We start from the raw sequence: 16,548 nt of genomic DNA on the forward strand, positions 1-16,548 counted from the left end.
AATTCCTGGGTTTTTCCCGGATCTCCCGGGTCATATACACCCTGAAAGACCAAACTTTCTGTCCGCATGAATGGCCAACGACATATGTGGCCAAGAAACGTGTGAATCACCTTGTTGCTGAGCACACTGCCAAACATTACATCCTTTGTTTCAATGACTGCTTCACAACCTTTGCCATATGGATCCTTCCCACCCACAGCTGCTTTTCTGAATTGCACAGGTGGGAATTTTCCCTGCACCACCACCCTACATTCCCATAAGCCCTCTGGACTCAACCTTTGTTAGTCACTGTCCTCACCCATCCAGCTACTTTCCTGTTCACTTTCCCTCACCACAGAGCCCTCATTCCACCACTGCACCCAGTCTTTTTACTTCTCTCCTTTTCCACTACGCCCCCCCCCCCCCCCCCCACTCCCCTGACCTCTGTCTAATCTGCAGCACTTCACTGTCCGCCATCCCTCACTTCCCCGCCCCAGACTCCTCCTTACTCCCACCAAGTGACCACTCCCATCTACCTATCAAAGAAAACAGGATCAGTACCAAAATGCAGAGGACTACAAGGAAGCAAATTGATGGGAGTACGGGTGAGCACAGATGTACGACTAGATCCAGGAAATCATTTCATTGTGTCAAGTAGAACACAGAAGAGAGTAAAACACAGAAGATATGTGCTACTGCAAGAAAAAAAAGAAAAAAATTGTGATAGGTGCAATGTTGGTGTACACAACAAGTGTTTTGCTTCATTTCATACTGAATAGACATTCAATAATATTAAAATATTCTTTATTTATTGTTTGTGTTGTTTCTTACAATATTATGCATGGAGAATAAGGTTGCGAATTTGGATAGCGCATTTGGCCAATGTCCCAAAAATGGGACGGTCTGTAGTTTTTGTTCTAATAAACTGAAAATTTTCAAAACAACTTTTTCTTCAATTAATCACTCAATGTAACGTATTTATGTATAAAAGTTTGCAAAAAATGATCCAATAGAGTTTTGGCCAGTAATGGGTTAAACATACACTCCTGGAAATGGAAAAAAGAACACATTGACACCGGTGTGTCAGACCCACCATACTTGCTCCGGACACTGCGAGAGGGCTGTACAAGCAATGATCACACGCACGGCACAGCGGACACACCAGGAACCGCGGTGTTGGCCGTCGAATGGCGCTAGCTGCGCAGCATTTGTGCACCGCCGCCGTCAGTGTCAGCCAGTTTGCCGTGGCATACGGAGCTCCATCGCAGTCTTTAACACTGGTAGCATGCCGCGACAGCGTGGACGTGAACCGTATGTGCAGTTGACGGACTTTGAGCGAGGGCGTATAGTGGGCATGCGGGAGGCCGGGTGGACGTACCGCCGAATTGCTCAACACGTGGGGCGTGAGGTCTCCACAGTACATCGATGTTGTCGCCAGTGGTCGGCGGAAGGTGCACGTGCCCGTCGACCTGGGACCGGACCGCAACGACGCACGGACGCACGCCAAGACCGTAGGATCCTACGCAGTGCCGTAGGGGACCGCACCGCCACTTCCCAGCAAATTAGGGACACTGTTGCTCCTGGGGTATCGGCGAGGACCATTCGCAACCGTCTCCATGAAGCTGGGCTACGGTCCCGCACACCGTTAGGCCGTCTTCCGCTCACGCCCCAACATCGTGCAGCCCGCCTCCAGTGGTGTCGCGACAGGCGTGAATGGAGGGACGAATGGAGACGTGTCGTCTTCAGCGATGAGAGTCGCTTCTGCCTTGGTGCCAATGATGGTCGTATGAATGTTTGGCGCCGTGCAGGTGAGAGCCACAATCAGGACTGCATACGACCGAGGCACACAGGGCCAACACCCGGCATCATGGTGTGGGGAGCGATCTCCTACACTGGCCGTACACCACTGGTGATCGTCGAGGGGACACTGAATAGTGCACGGTACATCCAAACCATCATCGAACCCATCGTTCTACCATTCCTAGACCGGCAAGGGAACTTGCTGTTCCAACAGGACAATGCACGTCCGCATGTATCCCGTGCCACCCAACGTGCTCTAGAAGGTGTAAGTCAACTACCCTGGCCAGCAAGATCTCCGGATCTGTCCCCCATTGAGCATGTTTGGGACTGGATGAAGCGTCGTCTCACGCGGTCTGCACGTCCAGCACGAACGCTGGTCCAACTGAGGCGCCAGGTGGAAATGGCATGGCAAGCCGTTCCACAGGACTACATCCAGCATCTCTACGATCGTCTCCATGGGAGAATAGCAGCCTGCATTGCTGCGAAAGGTGGATATACACTGTACTAGTGCCGACATTGTGCATGCTCTGTTGCCTGTGTCTATGTTGGTTGGTTGGTTTTGGGGAAAGAGACCAAACAGCGAGGTCATCGGTCTCATCGGATTAGGGAAGGAAGCCGGCCGTGCCCTTTCAGAGGAACCATCCCGGCATTTGCCTGGAGCGATTTAGGGAAATCACGGAAAACCTAAATCAGGAGGGCCGGACGCGGGATTGAACCGTCGTCCTCCCGAATGCGAGTCCAGTGTGCTAACCACTGCGCCACCTCGCTCGGTGTGTCTATGTGCCTGTGGTTCTATCAGTGTGACCATGTGATGTATCTGACCCCAGGAATGTGTCAATAAAGTTTCCCCTTCCTGGGACAATGAATTCACGGTGTTCTTATTTCAATTTCCAGGAGTGTATTTGCTACTTCCTCTGGGTTATAAATGTTTTTGAAGCCAACCTTTAATATAATTTAGATTGGGTTTGTTTCTTTGCAACTTTCCAGATTGCTTTGGTTCTGTATGAAGGATTTCCTATGTAAAATCCATTGTCTCATTTCTTAACCTCCTTTATTAAAGATAGATTTATATTTTTTGACGTAACTACCAAACTCCAGAGTTGTGTTTCAACATCTTGCAATATTGGGTAGGTACCAATTTCTAGCACAAGATTTCCTTGTACCACTAGTACTCCACTTGTTGCACTTAGTAGTTTGGATTGTTTTGGCTTTCAGTGGAAAAGCAAGATCAAAATAATATTTAAATATATTTATGGAAGTCTGAAACTTATCAGACATATTTTCTGTACTATACTCTAGCTCTAGCTTGTTGGAGATAATTCTAGAATGTTTGTACTGCAGCATCACTGCCCATGTGTGTAGTTTTCCTCACAGAATTATACACAAATTAGTGTTTTCACAAAAGCTTATAGCCTGCTCATGATGGTCTGCCAGTCCAGCTTTAATTACTACAGATTTATATTTTGTTTTGGAGCTAATTGTTGTTTGGTCAGACATGTTATACAGTCCCTTCATTGTAATTGCTGGATTTTGATTTTATATCCTTGTGGGCATTTCAAAATATTAATTAATAGCACTAAACTCAGCTTATGCTCCATTCAATTGGACGTTCGCACACTTTTTCGCTAGATGTTGAAATTGCCAAAGAAGCTATTCTGGAAGTCTTGACATATTTTATTGTCAAGTATGACATTTGTGAAAGACCCATTTTGGACGCTTGTGTTCTTGTCCATTGTTAACATTGCAAGCACTAATTAGGCATGCATATTGAAGTGTATATTATTTGAGTTAACTAGTTTGACTTTTCTGTTTGTTGTAGAAGCCTGCATATACTCTGTGCACTAGTTTTCTGTGCTAGCACGGGATTGGTTTGTAATATGTGTACTCTTGTCCAGCCAAATGGATAGTGCATATTCTGGCTCTGATCCTGACATGTTTAACTGATATGGTGGTACATAAATTTTTCCTAGCTTAAACTTACAAGGATATTTTTCTGTTTTGTTCTGTCTTAGTGTTATTGTACCCAATGGCCAATGATCAACTGTTGTTTGTTGATGACACCATGTGGTTCTTAAATTGGAAGTTAAGTGATTTTGTTATCTCCTCTAATGTACTACTACAAAGATGGTTAAAGTTGAGCTTATGTGGTCATCTATTAGTATATGTTAATGATAAAAATGTCTGGTAAATACTTTCGAATTGCCTTTAATAACTTCATATTTTAGGAAAGGACCCGTCGAGATTTGTTTTATAGTGTACCATCATATAGTGTTTGATGTGCAAGGAGTTAAATGAAACTGTTCTCTTTTAAAACTTAACTTTAGGTCATTAGTTCCCATTGACTGTACCATTCTGTTTTACATTAACGTTATTTGTGTTCGGACTTGGTCACGTGTGTCCTGGCTTTTAAATAATAATATATTTACAGGTTAATTTTTATCAATGTGTATCTTGCGAGTATCAAGAATTGAACGCTTTTCTGTAATAAAGTTTGTGCTAATAAGTATATGATTTTGAGTGAATTTTCAGCAGCTTTCCACTGATGGAACCCTGTTTCCTAGACATCCTGCTCAATTGGTGCAAAATCTTGCTAGAAAATGTTTTCAACAACGTCAACAACTTTTCTCCTGTCTGCTTCACTTGGTCCTCCTCAACCCACCGTGCCACCTTCCTGGACACTGACCACCTACTCTGATGGCTCCATCCACACCTCTGTCCATATTTAAACCCACCAACAGTAGTGGCATTTTCACAGCTGCTATCCCTTCCACACCAAAAAGGAGGGATAGGAGGGTGGGGGAAGGTAAAGTGCTGCTTGCTGGAGCATACAGGACCGAGGTGGGGAGAAGGTAGGGTAGCTAGCTGCTGGCATGCTCTTGTCTCAAGCAGATGTTGGCAGAGTGCAAGCTGCATTTCAATGCGGCTTCCAGAAGTCAATGCATCGTGCATTACACAATTTGCAGGAAGCGACATAAACTGTTACATAAGCAGTTATGACTTTTTGCATACAACATATATATACAAGCACTGCAGCCCAATAATCATCCTCTGCTTTATGCATTCACATGTTCCACGCTGTCCACCATATGTCTGGACAATGACAACCTGAAAAAGTGCCTGTTTCCATATGAAACATATCTGGACATGTGAATCACAATATTAACCCACACTACACTCCTGAATGCATCCATCATAGCCCAAAGCTTTTAAGGTGGTAGACCCATTATTCTTTATCAGAAATCCGTAGTGGGGGAAATGTTTGCTTTGACATGCTTGAACAGATCCTGCTACCAGACTGAAGACTTGCAGCCATTTGTCATCTTACAGCAGGCTGGTGCACCCCTATATTGGAGTCTGAATGTGTCAGATGTGCTAAATGACACGTTTCCCATTAGGTGGATGGGCTATGATGGTTCCATTGCACGGCTGCCACAGTCTCCTAATGTCATGCCACTAGACTTCTTTTTGTATGTTATATGAAGATTGCATGTTCATAATACCAGTCACTTTGTGGACAAATCAGTGAAGGAATCAGAACCGTTGCTGCTGAATGGTGACCCATACATGAGCAGAACTCAAATATGATGTTCGAGTGACGAGTGGGTACCCACTGAAATTCTCACATAGCAGAAAAAAACACTGAAAGCTGCGAGAAGTTTCACAACAAATTACAGAGCCACAGTACCTTATCTCTAATAGTGTCCAAATTATGATTTTTTGAAATGATAGCACAACTTTATGGACACCTTGTATTTACAAAGAGCAGCAACAAGGTGTCAGTGGACTGTCCAAGTGACAGCACATACACACACACGCACGCATGCGAACATGCAAGCGCCTTCTTACTCTCTCTCTCTCTCTCTCTCTCTCTCTCTCTCTCTCTCTCTCTCTCTCACACACACACACACACACACACACACACACACACAGATGATCGCATGCACAAGTGCAACACTTTTAATTCAATTTCACTACGAAAGACAGAATTACTTGCCAGAAATTCCCCTCTGGCACAGTTATGTCGATAAGGCAAGGGAAATTATTCAAATGAATGAACATCAGCTGTCACACAGGCAATGGCTTTCTCCAGTGAGACTGGATAATCAGAACAACTAAGCTATTTGAGAAGTTCTGTTAGCTCTAACTGCAGTCCATTTCAGTTCTATAGGGGAGAAGTAGGAATATCCCAGAAATGTGGATATCATCGTGACACTGCTTACAACTCAGCATGAACAGCAACAGCTGTGTAGAATTGAAAGGACAGGCTTCACAGAGGTGCTGGGAGATGCAAAGACAATCAAAGATGATGATGTTTCTTTTTAAACATAGCTCCTTGTGACCCTAGAGACGTATGTACCACCTCCCATAAGCTCCAGTGCACACAGTGCTTCACAGCTTATATTCACAAGAGCAAAAATGCTGCATATGTGGCCCATTACTGGGTGAAAACTATTTGATTAAGTAATTTAGTATAGTGTTATTTGCTGTTTCCCTTTATTTCTGTAGTGTAATCTAAATTAGTTTACTGTTTACTTTTGTTCTGTCACTTCTTTACCTTGTGATCACCACTACTTATTTTAATGTGATAAATCTTGAAATATATAAAATTTCATCTCTTCTTCTGACATTAATTTTTAAAAAAGTGCAAAGATGTAGCTAATGCTACAGTATGACCTTCATCTGATATTCTTGGAACTCTTGCTTCACTATATTGAAACAACAGGAAAAAGGCGACAAAGAGGCAGCCCCTCTATCCAAGAATAATTGCATTTGCTGTCTATTATGTATATTGTATTTAAACTGAAAGTTAATACATTCTAATTTGTTAACTTTTGCAATATACTGTTTTCTAAAATAAAAGGAAACAATCAAGGTTTCACAAAACTTACTGTATTTTACAAATGAAATAGTATTTTTTTCACAGGAATTAATTTTTATGAACATGGTGAAATGAAACGGCCACATTTTCAAATTACGGTAAATGTAAAACTACATTACTGAGCTATACATGTAGACTGAACAGTGAGTGAAATGGTTCAGAGCTCCTGCAGTGGACCACATAATCTGATAGTACTTAAGAGTACATGCATTTCATATTAATATTGAAGAAACTATTTCAGAACTATGCATTATTCTAAAAAATTATACAAGTACAATAACTGAAAATTGTAACGTATATATTTAACATTACACTACAAATTCTGTATAATTCCCTAAACGTCTAAACCTACCATCACTGATAGATCCAAATGTGTGAAAAAAACAAAGCAGTTTATCTGATCTTAATGTGGAATTTACCCTTCAGCTGAGAACTCATGACAGTAATCTTCACAGAAAGTGCAGAAATTATGTGGTACAACGTTAAAATAAAAAGGTGTGATGTCAATGTGTCTTTTCATACTGTAGTAAGAGATTTATTAATAATATATTATACGCAATTATTTCAAACCATATTCCATAACTGTTACAAAAAATTTTAACATTGCATTTTATTGTAATGTTTTATGCTCTTATAGTGTACATTATTATATACTTCTTGTAACAAGTAACAGTGAACCCCATGATAATCTGAATCTATGAATAACCAATAACAGATCGAGAGCTGAGAGGTACCAGCCTTCCATACCAGCCTTCCATTACAGAATATATCACACATAGCAATAGTCAATCAGTTTTTGAAAAAGATCAACTGTTTGACAATATGGTAAAATACATCACAATTCTTAGCACTTTAATTATATATGGAACTCTATCACTGAAGGCACAAAGAAAGTTATTGCAAACAACTGTTTCAAGTCATTTGTTAATTACAGCACAGTACAAAGCCTATCAGTGTAATTGATTTATTTCTCTATATAAAAAAGATGAAAAGCTCAGATTTTATTTTCAAGAGAAACACATCCTATCACACCACTCATACACGGACCAGTATAGGGCAGTCAGTCATTTTTTCTTACTTTGTATGTGAATCAGACAAAATGGAGCAACCAACGCTGTCTTCTGTGATTACTCCAACATTGAAAGAGCCATAGAGTTCTACAATTATCAGAGGCAAAATATCGGTGACAAAATTTGACAAGTACTGCCTAATTGTTAACTTACGTAAACAGTAAACAGCTAAAACCAAAAACAAGGGCACTTATCTCCGTGGTGCCAAATTTGTTGATCTGATCTCAGTTTTTATGTTTTGTTTTGTATTCATTATATCAAAATGAATGTTAAAACAATTCCATGTCTTATCACATGGGTCTAGAGATAAATTACAATACTGCTAAGTAGAAAATAGCAAATCTTAGATCCCATTTCCCTAATCAACACCACCAGAGTGGGAAACAGCTGAAAATTTCAAATTCTCCATGCAACACTCCATTAGTATAAAGATATAACCTCCTCTTCAAAGAAAAGTGGGAAGAGTAAAAAAACACAGAAGCGTGATGAGAAACGCAACATGTGGGTGATAGGAACCATAATAAGGATGTAGAGGTAGTAAATGTAGGTTTTCATTTGACTACATGGAGAAGATAACAGAAAAATAGTACTAAATAGGAATGTTCAAATAAGAAACTAAATCATGATAGGGCATGGCAGCTATGTTCTTCTAGCGTAGTTTTGAATCACAGTACTATGAGAAAGGCTTCAAAACATTATGGTCAACAGCTTTAGCACAAAAATAACAATAGAATGTTAGGTGTAAACATTTAATCTCCATTCATGTATTCTTTCATCATACTCAACACATATTTATCTTCAGTTCACATACTGTATTATATATTTTCATCACAATGGAAAGTAAAGTACAGACTAACACATTATAACAATATAATAAAAATTTCATCACAATTATTTATCCATAAATGTTTTTTGCCTTCCATCTTTGACATCCAAATTTCTTTCACTAGCAACCTGTATCAATATTATCCCCCTTTGAGTGTATTATGTGCCTCTTGATACATATCCTGAGCAATTTTTCCTTTCCTCTGTCACCTCGCAACAGTTTTTTCTTAATTTCCCCTCTTTTCAACTAGCTCTCAAAGTAACATATGTAGGTCCTTGTAACATTTTATTTTTTATTTATAAAGACTGTTAATTATAAGCTCATAAAATACTGCAACAAAATCACTCCACCACAAATAGCTCACATGGCTGCCAGACACTGTATGCTGCTCACAACTTTGTTCCAGCAATGAAGTGAAGTGTCAGGAAACCACAGTAACAATTTTTCTCTGCATCTAGTTAATATAACAACATTAGGATTATTATTGCAGTGTTTTAGAAGTTTGTGTCTGCATACAAAAGTAAAGTCAACTGAATGTGCAAGTTATGAATACTACAATTCAGAGGGTTAATTTTTTCCTGATATTTTTGACTGGAATGTAGAAACAGATAATTTTTTTCAGTCTTGTTGAAAATATCAGTACTTTACAATATTATTATCCATCATGTCATTTCTATAAATTTCAATATATTTCCTGTGGCATTAAATTGTTACATACCTCTCAGACACAATTTGATTCTTTTCATAATCCTGCATTCACATAAATATTCAAAACTTTAGATGCCCAAAGGATGATAGCTTCATTCATCATATATCCTCTGAGAACCATTTAAAGCACATGTAACATACTTAAACATAAAAAATATTAACAACTACAAAAATAGCTGCTCTACATCATTCACAAAGATTAAACATTTCATAATTCAATGATGGATCTAAAGACACACACTTATATCACAGGCTGTTTTATATAAATTGTCTTTTTAATATTATAATTTCAGATGACCAATACTGGAGTATTCTAAAACTCTTTACATTTATCTTTTTATGGAAATGCAAAGTATATAATCTCCCAAATTCTTAATTTCTTAAAATTATTGTTTTAGCATTGTTTAAAACATTTTTGTCATGAAATAAATGAGTTATCACATTTACATACAGATTCACATGGAAAAGAATGTTTTACAATAATTTGAAGGCAACAAAAGACCCATGAAACATGGCTGCAATATAATGGTACAGATGAAAGTTATTTTATGAGGAACAATTAATTATTGTTGTCAGAAACAGGCTTAGATTTATATGATGTTCCCACTTTTCAACTTGAGATACATAGTTTGCATCATATTCTTTCAGGTTGTAGATCATATCACACTGGAAGGAAAATTAATTTTTCAATCACAACTGCAAGAGGCCTTCATTGGAGTATGTAAGGACAACTTAAAGGCCACTTGCAATAGTTGTCAAAATGTAGATTTACTTTACAAAATTACATAATAAACAACATAGAAGAATTTTATCAAAACTGACTTAGGTCATGTAAGCCTATGCACATACATCTTTACAAAATATTTCATAAAACTGATAAATAAATTCTCACAAAGAAAAGTCTACAACACAGCCATAATGGAATGTATCAGCAGAATTAACTTTTAAATATGATGTGAAAGGGTAATACTTCTAGTGGAGCACTTGTGTTCAGGCAAAATGCTCACATAGTTATAGAGAAGCACGTAGAATGTATTAACCTTTGTACTGTGGATCATTAATATTTTTGATGAAATGTACTATAGAAACTACAAAAGAAGAGACAAAAGAAAATACTGGGTAAGGGCTGAATGCCAAAGAATATAAAAGACATGGACATCCAATATAAATCCTAGACGTGGAGTGGCTTGATCTAGGTCAGAAAGGAAACAATGAAGTTACTTCCAGTCGAACCCACACAGAAAGTGTGCATCAATATGTTGGTGATGGTTGCGAGTAAAGGCATGAGAAACCATCACTAATATTTCATACCTTCACTAAATGCTTGAACTTGCCTGACAGTAATAAAGATAACAAGAAGGTAAGCATGAATAAAACAGTGTCCTCAACTTGTGGTAAACTATGCTCATGTATTTAACAGTTTAGAATAGAAACATTATAAGATACCCAACACTGAGATGTCAAAAATGGCATTAAGTTAGCAAATCACTATAGGATTGCAATTTCACCATCTGCAATTTGTTATTTTTATAGTCTGAACATGCCTCACATTCTTCCTAATATCTACTAAGTACCAACCAAAGACATGGAATAACAAACTAAAATAAAAAGTTCCAGAATACACAAAAATAAAATTAACAGATCTTCATCATAAATCTTTGTAGCTATATTTACACAATTGCTCTCTCTCTCTCTCTGGTGAAGTAGCAACAAAAGAGAAAATAAAATGCAGCACAGTTAATCACTTTTCTCATGTCTAAGTAATACCATCTGCTTTGGGCCTTGATAAAGAATCTTCTTCTTGTCCATCTGAGCTGGTTGAATTTCTGAAATAGCCTGCAAAATATAAAGTGCTGTCAGTCATGCACTAACAAATATGTTAATATTTGCATTACGGTATCATGTTACTGTCAAAATAAAAATTTTATTGTTTTACAGACTTATATTGTCAGTTAAGCATGTTTTCTTATGTACCAATTACAATCTTCTACTTGCAACCCCGGATCAACTCAATCGAAATAAATGAAATAGCATGATGACAGTCCCGCAAAATAAATAAATAAATCCTCTTCATTGCTTTACATGTTTAAGTCATTACCTTCCCAAATTCCCAAAAATAGCTTCCTAGCATTCACTCAACCTCTGTAGTATACTGGTAAGGCTATACAACATACCTTCCTGTTCTGATTCCATACAACATACATTTCTTACACTGTAAAAAAACTCATCATGCAAAATTTGTATTCTACAGCTTCAACTCTGAAAAATGAAGCTGTTGGCATCTAGGAAGAAGAGTGTGTCCATGGCATACTCATCATTAAGATGTTAAAGAAAGGGCAAGAACTGAAGGAGTCAGCAGAAGGGAGTGCTAACTGTCAATTTAGCTAGGATTAATCAACCCAAGTTAACTGTTGTGTTTTCAAATGCAACACTTTCCTGGTAACAAGCAGTTTCATATTTAGTGATAGACAATAAATCTACTAATATAAACTGCCCAGTCTTACTGTATTTATGTTCTTGTCTTTGAATTTAGTGAAAATGTAACACACAATTACAGGAAATAAGCACTTCTTCTGCTGATCCCTACAACTAGTCACTGAGAATGGTGAAGCAAATATCCTCTTTCATGTGAGAGATCGAAGCTACGATCTAAAAAGCAGCCTGAAAACATCACAGAATTACATCTTTCACAAACTGTCAGTTCAACACCTCATTGAGTTGTCAGTGCACTCAGTTTATCGGACCATTTCCGGAGTGGGGTGAGAGTGAGGGGTGGGCCAAATGGCAACTTGTTGGGCCATGTTAGTGTCTGTCTACTTTCTGTGTTGTTTGACCCGCAGCAGACGTGCAGCTTTATGTGCCACTGTGGGCGACAGCCTTTTGTAAGGTACCTGACTTCAAATGTCAGTAGCACACAGCTTCTTCTGCAATATTCCCTCGAAAACTGGTCGAAATGTACCCACTTCCGATGACAGCAGCTATATTTGTAAGATTTGAATCCAACTGTCACTGATGAGGCATCTCCAGTTACTGTCAGTTGAGGTGTTTTTATATCTACTGTTGTTATGTCATGTTACATACCTGTTACTGGTATGTCATTCCTTGTAGATAGGTTAGACAGTGTATATTGAGATACCAGCAAATTGCACAACTTCATTTGCAGTGTGGTCATATGGGTACATCCAAACATGATGACTCCTTTCTGCCATTCTGTCCCATCTTCACATCAGCCCACCTTCCTGTTCTGATTCCATACAAACAACTAGTATATGCTCACCACTTTACTACCACAGTTTATGCCAACAGTGGAGGGTCACATGACTGCCCGGTACCAGTACTACACTACTCCAGCACTTCAAAGTGACTAGTGTGCTCTAGTAAAAATAGAATCAAGATTTTTTCTGGAGAGCTTCTGCACTAATTGAAGTTCCAGGATGCAAATAATAAATAAATATGAGGAAACGCAACCTTTCAAATGCAAACACTTATGCAATAATATTATGTGGAGCTAATGACAACCTCTTTTAAAGGTCTGTTCAGGAACCTACTCTTACTTGCTGATACATTTATTCTTTAGAGTTACTCACAGCAAATAACAAATATCAGTTTCAAATGAAGTATGCTTACAGGTCAATGCAATAGAAGAGGAAAAATAAATTCCATATGGATAATGTATCTCCATCTAAGCTACGAATTAGTGTTCTTGATTTTGGCACAAAAATTTGAATTTGCCTACAAACGTCAGACTGTGAACTGAATATCTCCAGGAAATATAAAAACCTATATTATTAGCCAAGACCTTGATAAATTATCTAAAACCTTAGATTATTACGTCGTTCAGAAAGAACTGCTTATAGCACTTCGAGAGTGAGATATTTACCACCGCTTATAGACACAGATAAAAGTGAAGGCTCATTACATTAGCTTAGCTTTGAGAACTACTAGTTTATTCAGTGTGGAAGGAGAAGAACAGGTTGGGGAAAGTTAAAAAGAAAGGGCAGGTCAATCAGACTACAGTATGAGAGGAACTCACCTGTAGTGAGGACAAAGGTAGACAAGACACATCAGAGAGACAGAGTCAGAGGGAGTACATACACAAGGCAGAGAGAATTGTGTACTTTTATTTTTGTATGTGTCTACTGGCAATACTAAATATTTCATCTCCTGAAACTGATTATTTCCCAGCAATTTTGTCTTATAATTAATAGTTTTCACGATAGAATTTTTCTTTTCAGTATTTGTATTCCACTTTTCTAACCCCTTTTAGCACTGTAGGGAACAATTTTCACTGTAAATAAGCTTCTGTTGTGCATTATATAATAACCATTATTGTTTAACAGTGATCAGTATACTCACAAACATGCCGAGTATCTTATAGATTAAAATCAGCAAAATAATATAATCTGAAATAACAGGCAAATTGCAGTATTTTTAATTCAGCTAATTGAACATATGATGTTACAAATTTCACATGTGACTCTTCATAAAACGTTTATTTCTTACAATATAATCTAATATAACTGGATAGGTAAAAAAATCTACTCACCAAGCAGCGGCAGGAAAACACATATATGAAAGAGCTTTCGGAGCCAGAGGCTCCTTCTTCTGGCAGAAGGGTGGAGGGAAAGAAGAGGGATGAAGGAAGAGAACTAGTGAAGTTTAGGAAAAGAGGTAGAGTTTGGAGAAGTCACCTGAAAATCTGGGTCAGGGAGACTTACCGGACAGTATGAGAAGGAAAGACTGATTGTTGGAGACTGCACTGGGCGGTATTTGAAAAAATGAGAGCTTAAAAGTGTAAAAAAGGATAATAGGCAAGACAGAGATTACTGCTGAGATCACACATGAGTTAATAAGAGCAAAAAGCTAAGTGCATTGTATCTGACAGAGGTGGAGGAGGATGTAGAAAACTAAGACAGGATGAAGAAAGAAATAATTACTGTGAATAAATTAAAATAAATTAAGGCCAGGTGGGTGGCGAGAACCAATGACATGTTCTAACGCTAATTCCCAGCTGTAGAATTCTGAAAAACTAAGGTCCTAGGGAATAATCTAGATTGCACGCATCGTGAAACATGCACCAGGGTCACGAATGTCATGTAGTGCATGCTCTGCAACAGGATATCTTGTGTTTTCGGTGTACTCTCTCTGGTTAGGCTTGTTCATCCTAACTGATAACTTGTTGGCAATAATGCCAATGTAAAAGGTCGAAAAGTGTTTACATATCATCTGTATACGATGTGTCATTTCACAGGTGGCTCTCTCTTTGAAAAGCATGTACTACAACACCTGAAAATCTGGGTCAGGGAGACTTACCGGACAGTATGAGAAGGAAAGACTGATTGTTGGAGACTGCACTTGGCGGTATTTGAAAACATGAGAGACAGTAATGACCCTGGTGCGCCTTTCACCACAGCTGCAATCAGGATTCTTCCACCAAATACCAATTTCTCAAACCCTAAGGTGAGAACTGATGCTACAACATGTCCTTTGCTGTCTCCATCCACCTAGCCTGAATTTATGTTAATTTCCTTGGTCTCAACACTTTGTCACAGTAATGATTCCGTTCTTCACTCCATTTTAGTTTTCTACATCTTTCATTTTCTGAACCATTTATCTCCCTTCCATCTCTACAATGCACTTAACTTTTCAGTCTTATTAACTCATGCATGAAGTTTTAGCAGTAATCTCTGTCTTGCAAATTATCCTTTCTTCCACCTTTAAGCTCTCAGGTTTTCAGATCTCACCCGGTGCAGTCCCCTACAGTTTGGCTTTCCTTCTCTTCCCATCAGTAACATCTCCATTTACCTGGGGGTTCTGGGTGACTTTTCTGAATTCTACCACTTTTCCTAAATCTTGTCAGCCCTTTCGCCTCACCTTTCTTCCTTCTCCTTCACCCTTTCTGCCAGGAGGAGGACCCACTGGGTCCGAATACTTGCATACGTAATACTTTTATACATGTGTTTTCCTGCTGCCACTTGGTGAGTTTTGTTTATCTATCCAATTACAAGAATGTTTCCAAACATTGATTACTTTTGTTGTTACAATGCAGTCTGTCACCTCTAATTTAAACTCAGGCTTACAAACCGTGCAATTCCCACAAATTTAAACTCAGGCTTACAAACTGTGCAATTCCCACAACATGAAAATAATACAAGATGGCTAGTGGATGCACTGAATACATCCTGCATCTGGCTCAGTGGCAAAATGGCTTAAGGATGGAAACATTAGGTAGATGGGCTTTATTCAGCACACATTTGTTTGTAGAACAGCTCAAGATCACTTTCAGCCCGCACTGAAAGACAAGGAATTTGTCCACTAATTTTTTTCTTATACCAGTACTCCTCAGGTATTCAATAATGTTTCTTTAGCATGTCTATTGTATCCTGATTTAATGGAGTAATCCAATGCCAATAACCCCTCTTCCCTTGGCCACTCCATTTCTGTGGCTCTAACAGCTGTCATACATTTCCTTTGACCAGTATTTTAATCACTACTTACAATGATGAAAATAAGTCTGTGTGGAAGAGAATTGTCACTATACTTCTTAAATACAGATATAAGAGAAGAAAATAGAGATATTCAGATGTTTCTAATGCAAATGAGATTGTATTGATGAGTTGTTCATTGGCAGCTTGCAACTTCTTATCCCTCACCAGTAAATTTACACACAATAATATGAAATGAATGTCATCTGTAACAGAGATTCAACTGTCTCTTTAGCTGATTCTGTTAACTTACTGAAAGCATCAACATGTGGTATTTGTATTCATTTCAAACTGATTTAAGTTCTAGTTATGTAAACACTAACTGAAACTAAAAGCTATGCTTCAATGCTTTTAGAAAGGTAGGCTGAGTAATTTTAAGGCATATGTACATTCCACAAGTAAATCTGTTTCAGTTACAAATTACATAACATATAAAATCTGAACTCAGATATTGATGGATACTAACACAATATTAGAGAAAGGACATGTGGCCTACAGGGCTGTGGTTTGGAAAGAACAACTAACAGACACACATGTACTTGCATTTCCATTAGCTCTCCTGCTTTTTCTTCCAGTTTTGGGATCTGTCCTCACAATATTATTAAAATAAATACTCACCATTATTCATTCTTAGTGATTTTGATCTTGTGAGCTGTGGCTTTAAACTATTTTTAGAAATCATTATTGACAGTGATCTTCTGAGGGGTTGATCAGCAGATGGAGAGTCTTCAAAGTTGAGCCCTAAAACAGTTTTTCTGTAAAGATTCACAGAAACATTTCCTGGCTATCACACTACAACAC

At 38.3% G+C, this 16,548-nt stretch overlaps 1 protein-coding gene across 1 annotated transcript in view; it reads right to left on the bottom strand.

Annotated features, from left to right (window-relative positions):
• Positions 1–6,653: 6,653 nt before the first annotated feature.
• Positions 6,654–16,548, bottom strand: part of LOC126263064 (pleckstrin homology domain-containing family D member 1-like) — a 213,765-nt gene continuing 203,870 nt past the window's right edge. Inside the window, exons 11-12 of the mRNA XM_049960047.1 lie at positions 16,366–16,488; positions 6,654–11,098 (exon numbers count right to left, since the gene is read on the bottom strand). Of these exons, the coding sequence (XP_049816004.1) occupies positions 11,019–11,098; positions 16,366–16,488 (203 nt within the window). The 3' untranslated portion in view covers positions 6,654–11,018. The remainder of the gene's footprint in view (positions 11,099–16,365; positions 16,489–16,548) is intronic.

This window comes from Schistocerca nitens, chromosome 1 (genome assembly GCF_023898315.1).
Source record: "Schistocerca nitens isolate TAMUIC-IGC-003100 chromosome 1, iqSchNite1.1, whole genome shotgun sequence".
NCBI classification, from domain to species: domain Eukaryota; kingdom Metazoa; phylum Arthropoda; class Insecta; order Orthoptera; family Acrididae; genus Schistocerca; species Schistocerca nitens.